Source organism: Hordeum vulgare, chromosome 7H (assembly GCF_904849725.1).
Source record: "Hordeum vulgare subsp. vulgare chromosome 7H, MorexV3_pseudomolecules_assembly, whole genome shotgun sequence".
Lineage (NCBI taxonomy): Eukaryota > Viridiplantae > Streptophyta > Magnoliopsida > Poales > Poaceae > Hordeum > Hordeum vulgare.
The window spans coordinates 48,873,915-48,882,290 of NC_058524.1; the positions used below are offsets into that span (position 1 = coordinate 48,873,915).

General features: G+C 45.7%; 1 protein-coding gene across 1 annotated transcript; it reads right to left on the minus strand.

Moving 5' to 3' along the window:
* Positions 1 to 5,855: 5,855 nt before the first annotated feature.
* On the minus strand, positions 5,856 to 7,612 carry LOC123408790 (RING-H2 finger protein ATL47-like). The gene has a single exon (XM_045101833.1). The coding sequence runs from the start codon at positions 7,134 to 7,136 to the stop codon at positions 6,063 to 6,065; it is 1,074 nt and encodes a 357-aa protein (XP_044957768.1). The 5' UTR covers positions 7,137 to 7,612; the 3' UTR covers positions 5,856 to 6,062.
* Positions 7,613 to 8,376: the final 764 nt, after the last annotated feature.

Sequence of the window (8,376 nt, forward strand, 5' to 3'; positions counted from 1 at the left end):
GCCTGTGCGGGCGGCTGGGTGCGCCCCATAAATGTGATGGACACTTGATTGTTCCAGGCGGTGTACATGTACATGTAGTACTACCACATCTCTTGCTGTGAAAGTTGGTGCCGTGCCCGGTCCATATCCTCCCTCCCTCCAATCCGTCATCAAAGTCAGTGTCAGGCCGGTTGCACGCACGCTTCAATGCGCGCCATCGATTGATCGCATCAGCATCCAGCATTCTGCATTCTGCATTCAGTTCAGCACCACTCCGGGATACTTGCTGGTACTACCAGCTGCTTCCGCGTGGTACTACCGTCGTTCATGAGAGGAGAGGAGAGGAGAGGAGGCCCCTTTGCCGTCACTCGTCGCCTCGCATTTCCATCTTCGCCTCGCAATGCTGGTGTGGTGCGCAGCTGTGCGTTTGTCACCTCGCTGTTTCCCATTAATTCTTTGCACGCATCCGGACACGCACGCCGATTCCGGCCAGGGCGAGCAACGTGGCTTGGTTGGGGAAGATGCTGCCTGTTAGAAATTCTTATTTTATCCTCCTACTCAACAAGATGAAAACAGACGCCCATTCGGGCAAAATAGCAAGTGCTGTTTTGTTTTGCAAAAGAAAAACAAAATAAATTTTTGGGTTTTACTTTATTTACCAGCTTTTTATCCATCCATCTTGGACGCCAGGGTAGCTGCTGCATAGTTGCATCTCTGGGGCAAGAGCCAGCTTTCCTGCCCTCGCATCGACGCCTACCAAAACCAGCTAAAAAGGAAAGATGGCATTGACGCCGATGTTTCCCGCCACCTCACTCACTGAATCTCAGTATAATTATGATGATTTCATATTTTCATTTAACAGCGGATACGGACACATAACCAAACAAGGCCCCGCCCCGCCCCGCGCCTTGTCACGTGAGGCTACACGATAAGCGCTGCAGTCCAAGGGATGAGCCCAGCTGCTAACTGTAGTTAATTTACGTTTTTCCTGCAGCTTTTATCCTCTGAAATCTCAGCGGAATCCGCGCGAGTTTTTGGCCCACCCCACCCCATCTCACCTGCCGCCAAATCCAATTAACCACCAAGTAAACGTCACATTACCACCTCTAACTACTTATGGTTGCATGGTTAAATGGACAATGGTATTCCTAGTTGGGCCGATGCTTGCATTATTTTTAGATTTATTTAGAATTTTCGGTGATATGCTTAAGATGATATGCTGATTCAGTCTCTCAGATGTGCTCATAGGGATAGGATGCGCGTGTATAGGTTTATAAAAATTAATATATGCGCGTGTATATGAGTGTTTGCGTCTGTATTGTCTTGTGTTAAAAGACTGCTCGTAAATTGCAGTGTTGGCAATTACTCCAGTAACGTCACATTACTACCACCCGGGCAGATTAGAACCAACCAAGGAAGGAAAATTATGCCATGCGTGCAAGCTGATCGCTTCCGTTCTCGTCGGAGTCGTGCAAGAAAAAGAAAGGAGCTTGGAGGTGAAGCAACGGCAGTGTGTGTGTGCACGCACTTTGCTTGCTAAGACAAGAATGTGTTTCAACTAAAACAAAACCGTACCACTACCAGATGAGGCTTGAGCGGCTGTACAAGTGTGACCTATAACTACAAGGTGTTGAAAGAAAGTAGGTAACCGGTACTTTGAAAGTTGCTGTTGGAGGAGTATTTGACGGGGTAGTCAGCAGTTTTTTCTACCAGCGCATCTATACTATTAATAAAAGATCAAACGAAAACTTCTCTAAATACACATAACTATTACATTCAAAAAAAACAAACACCAATCACCACCACACAATTAGTCAACAAATTGCAATCTAACGGCCTTCCACCATCCATGCACCACGACGGTGTGCAGTTACCAAATTAACAAAGGCTGACCGTGCTCCACCTCCTCCTACAGCGAACAACTGTTGCACCTCCCCGAAAAAAAAACGAGCCAATCAACTACAGAAATTTAGCACAATGAACGACAGGCACACGCCCTGTCCTGCACCATCGCCGTCGCCTCCGCCTCCCCCTCCCCGTCCACCTCAAGAGATAGAGCATGCCCAGGAGATAGAGCATGCCCCTGCACCCGTGCACCCGCCCTGCACCCACGCCCGCCGCATCCATTGAACCAGTCACGGCCGTTGTCGTGACGCCGCCAGCCGTGGTGACACGACCCGCCCCTCCTACCCACGCGACGATGCTGCTCCTTGCCTGCCCCAAGAGCGCACATCTCCAAGCGGCCTTTGCGGGAGGACCGGCGCATCCTGGCATCGCCTCCATCTTTCACCCCGCCTCATCGACACTGGTGCACGCAGACCATCTCCTCCAACCGTGTTGCCCACCGGCTCCCTTCTTTATCCATCTGATCCGAGGAAACTTTTGCAGGCCTCAAGCTCACTCCATCTCCCAGTAGCTTCAGCATCTTAGACAGACAAAGGATACGATGGCGCTGTGTCGACTGTCTCCTCTCCTCTTTCCTGGCGTAAGGCGCCTCAAGATCTGACACCAGGAGGATGATAGCTATTGAAGTGAGTAAATTTTCCTTTCAAGGGAGATTTTTATGCCTACCGTTTTTGTATGTTCAGTGTGACCACAAACAAACATGCTGACTACTAAAGTTTTTCCAGGTGTGATTGCTTTAGTTAGAGAAGGCACTGGTATGACATGAGAAATTATTTCTATAACACTTGATCTTGGGTCTGCAGCACTTGCTAATAGAGATGCAGCCAAAACAAAGCCTATACTGAGTGTAACATACTCTGCAGATCAACACCCGTCTTTTAATGTGAGGTCCGTACTATATATCCAGTGCAATTTATTTACTATTCTCGGATTCTGAATGTATATATAGTTCAATTTCATGAGTTTAACCTTTCAAGTTATTGTTTTCTGCATATGATTTTAACATCTCCCGTTTTCTCTAAAAAAATATATTCAGTTTGAGTTTCAGTACTGCTTATTATGTGCATTATAGTCTCACAATTCTGAATTTAATCTTTTTAATTGAGTAGCATCATATTTTTTGATTGTGACCTCATGCTTAAATAATTAAATTTGGCAGGTTGCAGAAATTCGAGTTTACTATCTCTGAGAATTAGTATATATTCTGTGGGGTTCACCGAATTCTTCTTCTCTTCCTGGAATTTGCGGCTTACATTGCTAATATTTGATCCTCGATAGCAATGCTATTTTCCTTCCATGTTGGTCATGCCCAAAAAAACATAGTGGTGAGTACTTGATCCTCCATTAATCACATATGTCCTTAATGAAATTGAATGCAGTTTTTGTATGCTCAAGAGTGAGTCTACACCAATCTAGCATGCTCGAGTCAGGGTGATCACCAACAGTGCGATGGACAAAACTATCTTGCATGTTAATTCACTTTTGAATTTTTTATGGGATTTATGATTAACTTATCCTTATTCCATTGAACAATTTTCAAACCATATTAAAATGTCAGTTAACAGGTTCATTTTGCATTCGTTGGAATCATGGTATCATTTTAGGACAGATTTATGTTCTGTCATACTATATGTAGGCAATTGCTATGATTCTTTTTAAGTCAAAAGTATTGGTGCCGAGCTAGAACAAAATACGTACATTATATTCTATGATATTTTATTCCCTTCTTAGAGTCAAGTACATGTCATTTGGAGAGCATACATTGTTTATATATTGTATCTATATAGAACTAGTTCTTTGGATATGTGACTAAACTTGGTGGAGACTTGATCCTGGTTTGTACTTTTTTACCCAGGATAATAAACCTCTATTGTTGTTGTGCAGTTGCAGGGGAATCATATATCGGCATAATAAATTATCCCAAATGTTATTGCACACGTAATCTTACATTAGTGTTTCCTTGATATCTCCTTTTTTGTTGCCTCTATTGCAATCTGCACTGCTGCAAGTATGAAATTAAGTTATTCTATATAAATGCCATAATAAGTATTTCAAAACATTTTTTTCGCTGTTGGGATTTAATATTCTATTTCATTTCCGATGGATAAAAATGTTTGAGACTACTTCCAGATTTATCCCTTGTTTCTTACGGTCCAATGTCTTTGACAACTTTTCTTTCAGATTTACCTCTCCTGTTTGTGAAGCAGGTACAAGGTCTCACCATTTTGAAGGCTACCTCCGGTTCTTGTATTTTCATATTGATTTTGTTAATGTATATTTTATACCTTACAAGGACTTTAAGGTGACTCGTGGAGTGTAGCACATGGGGAGCTTTACGACTGTTGTGGTTACTTTTTACACAAAGTCATGGTAGCACAAGTTGTATGTACTTGATACATGGTGATGCATCTTTGCGAGGTTAATTGTGTGTCCCATTTATTGATGCTATGACGGTATCTAATTTAGTGGTTTACATTGAAGGTGCATAATATCAAGAAGATATGAGTAGGCTTAAGATATAAGAAGAATAATGATTATATACGGAAGTTAAATACGCATGGTTTGCCGCTTTCATAAAGAATGGAGTTACGAGAATAGGTGAAATATGCTCTGTGGGACGCATTTTGTGTAGGATTAGGGTTTAGAAGTTCATTGTATGTGCATGTTCAGTACAAGATAGGTTGCTCATATGGAAAGAACTATATCTACAAAGCAATATTTAGTTCAAATTAATATTTGAACTACATTATTGCACTTGTTCATTTTATTGAAATAATTATGCCCTAACAAAGATGACTGAATTTTTTTTCTACGATTATGCGTGCATTGCACGTGCATACTTACTAGTACATCTAAATGATTAAATCAAACATAAGAAGAAAAAGAAAACACCCACACGAATCTCCACATAAGATCAATGATATAGCATTTGGATATATAATAGTTATCTCACAACTAAATGTGTTTTAGCAAAACTGTTTTGCTATATGTGAATCTTCTGAAAACATATTTTGGATACGGATTTGCTAAATCTCATCTAGATGAGAAATAACAAAGTCCTATCTAACTCCTACACGTCATTTGAGTAATCAGACAAAAAATAAAAACAAAAAACCCGCACGAATCTTCATCAAAATTACATGGTGTAGGAGTTAGATGTAAATTGGTTAAGTCTCATCTAGATGAGAGCTAGACACATGCCTTTTGAATACTACTTCATCCGTTCTTAAATAAATATAAATCTTTATAGAGGTTTTACTAAAAAAAACTATATACGGATGTATATAAATATATGTTCGAGTGTAGATTCACTCATTTTACTTTGTATGTAGTTTTATAGAAAAAAATTCTAAAAAAACATGTATTTAAGAACTGAAGGAGCACGAGTTTTTACGACATTAGATTAAAGATCAAGCAGCCATCATTATTTCTTCTTCCTCCTCCAACCGTTTCCTCTCCCACAAAATCAACTTAACAAACTTGCAAATTCCGTGGCGACTACTGCAACTTAACAAACTTGCAAATTTAGTTAACTAAGTATAGCTACCGTGTTTTCTTAGATGACTAGCGCACCTAGTACCACTCCCTTCGTTTTTTTAGAGATTTCAATATAAACTACATACAAATGTATTTCTTTCGTTTCTAAATATAAGTCTTTTTTAAAGATTTTACTATTGAATCACATACGGATGTATATAAACATAACGAAGGGAGTATATAAACGCATTTTAAAATATAGATTCATTTATTTTTACTCCGTGCGTAATCTATACTGAAATATGTAAAAATACTATGTTTAGAAACCGAGGGAGTATATCTATTATGGCCTAGTAATCTCGAGTCATGAGCTGCTGCGTATGGCCGTACTAAAAAAACATAAGAAAGAGTTGGGTTGGGTTCATCATGGACCTTGAAGGCTACCCTGAATTTCTAGAACCGGCAGCACAACCGCTTTGCAAAAAACACGCTGATGATGGTTATGAGCATGCTCAAGAGCAGTCAAAAACACTTGTACTTATTCTGGACTCAAATTACTACTCCTCCGCTAGCTCAAGACTCGAGAGGGTTTGCAACGAGTTGCAAGCTGCAACCAACCAACCAAGCCAACATGCACGTACGGCATATACACCGTACAAAGAAAACAAAAAACAGCATCTTTCCTCTTTTCATTCATGGTGTCACGACTCCCCGACGCTCCTCCTCGGCCACTGCAGCGCGCCGTCCACCGCCGGCGAGCCGTCGGACGCGAGCACGGGGAGCTTCCCCTTGCCGTTGCGCGGCCACTGCCAGATCTTGGACACCGAGAAGCTGTCGCCCTTGCTGCCCGCGCTGATCCTCTTCCCCTCGCCCCCGCCGCCACTAAGGCCGGGCGGGTCCGCGGCGGCCCCTCTCGGCCCCCTCATCCTCTCCGCGCCGTTGCCGCCGTCGACGTTCCGCCGGTGGACGGACACCTGCAGGCTGGCCTCGGCGAGGACGTACTGGTAGGAGCCCATGGAGTAGCACCGCCTCGCGTCCAGGCTGCTGCTCGCGTCGCCCTCCTCCGCCGCCGCGACGCCGTCGTGCCGGGCGGGGCCGTGGCCGTGGCCGGCAGTCGCCCTGGCCGTGCTCTTGAACTTGCCGAGGCGCACCGGGAACACCGCGCCCTCCCCCTCCCGCGTCCACCCCTCGTCGAGCAGGAGGCCCGCGGCGTCGCCGCCGCCGTCGTCGTCGGCCGCGAGCACGCGGCGGCAGAGTGGGCAGGTGGAGTTGGAGAGCAGCCAGGTGTCGATGCAGTCGATGTGGAACGCGTGGCCGCACAGCGGCAGCAGCCGGAGCCGGTCGTCCCCGGCGAACTCGCACAGGCACACCGCGCAGTCGAACGGCTCCTTGGCGCCGGCGCCGGCGCCGACCACCACCTCGCCGTAGAGGAACACCGGCAGCGCGTCGATGACGGCCTGGTCCAGTCCGGAGTCGTGGAGGTGGAAGAGCTGCTGCAGCTGCCTCTGCAGCGCCGACTCCTGCCCCCGGCCGCCCCCTCCCCCCTCCCCCGGCCCCGCCTCGCTGCCCCCGCCCTCCGTCGCCCCGGTGCGCGCCCGCCGCAGGAACCGGAGCAGCAGGTGCAGCAGGCCGGAGACGAACACGAGCGCCGCCAGCACCAGCACCACCACCAGCGCCACCGAGCTAATCCCCAACCCTCCTCCGCCGGCGGCGTCCTGGCTCTTGTGGACCCCGTCGTCGGCGAGGAAGCAGCACGGCGTGGCGGCTAGCAGCATCCTCGTCTTCCCGTCGTTGGCCGGTGTGGTCCGGGCAATGCGCGGGTCATTGCGTGCGGGGCGGCGCTTTTGAGCTGAGCGGGGTTCTGGGAGGGAGTGGGTGGCTTGTTGGTCGTCGCGGGGTGCGTGCTCGGGGGATGAGTCCGTGTCCGTCCACCAGGCTATGACTATCTAGGTGAAGCAAACGGAGCGGAGGAGGATGGCGCCGTGCGTGCGTGACGAAACGCGTGTTTTTATGCGGCCGAGCAAGCAAGCGAGCCGGTAGAAGCGCTGGCTGGGGCGGCAAAGGTGGCCGCTTTGTGTGTGCTCAAAGGTGACGGGGACACGGTACGGTGGAGAGATCCTCTACGTGGACATTCGAGTGTGTAGGATCCGGGGTTTTCCTTTTAAATACGATGTTTTTCTTTTGCATTTTTAAGCAACCGCAGCACGAGAATTGGCCGGTTAATAAAAGAATACGTTAAAAACCAATACAACACTGACACAAATCAGTATTGGGACTGTGACGTTCCCGGCCGACAAATGAGTCCCGTTATAGTGGGGAGTATCATATGATACTCCCTCCGTCATAGTGTGAATGCTATTTTTTAACTCATTTTACAGCCAATCAATAACCACCTAGGTTCTAGAGAATTTGCATGCATGTCTTCTAAACCGTGACGGAGGGAGTACTATTTTCATAGTGCATAGTATCATAAAGTAGTATCATAGATGACCTTATTTATTGACATGCATGACACACACTCTCAAGTAGCATAGCATTTAACATGTTACGGTATCTACCTATGTTACTCTAACCCCTTCTCTCTTTTTTAATTGTCTGTCACATCAGCATGTTTGCTAGTCCCAAGTACATGATACTATCTTAGTTACTTTCACTATAGCCAGCCTGAGCCAACACTATTTTTTAATACAGCACAGACGTAAACGTTTATATACACGCGCATACGCTCATGCCAATGAAATCCAGGAATAATGCAAGCATTAGAACTTGAACCAAATAAGTTGGAGATATCACGGTCCTCTAACCATCCAACTACAGGTTGGTTTGCAATGTGACTTTATTGTTGTTCTTGCGTTTGTGCTACCTAGTAATAAGTTGACAACTTTGATACAAGTTCTAGCTACTGTTTGTGCTACCTAGTAATAAGTTGACAACTTCGATACAAGTTCTAGCTACTGTTTGTGCTACCTAGTAATAAGTTAACAACTTTGATACAAGTTGTAGCTGCCGTGACAT

Excerpts from the sequence above, each read along its gene's own strand:
- LOC123408790 (XM_045101833.1), bottom strand. The coding sequence starts at position 7,136 with ATGCTGCTAGCCGCCACGCCGTGCTGCTTCCTCGCCGACGACGGGGTC.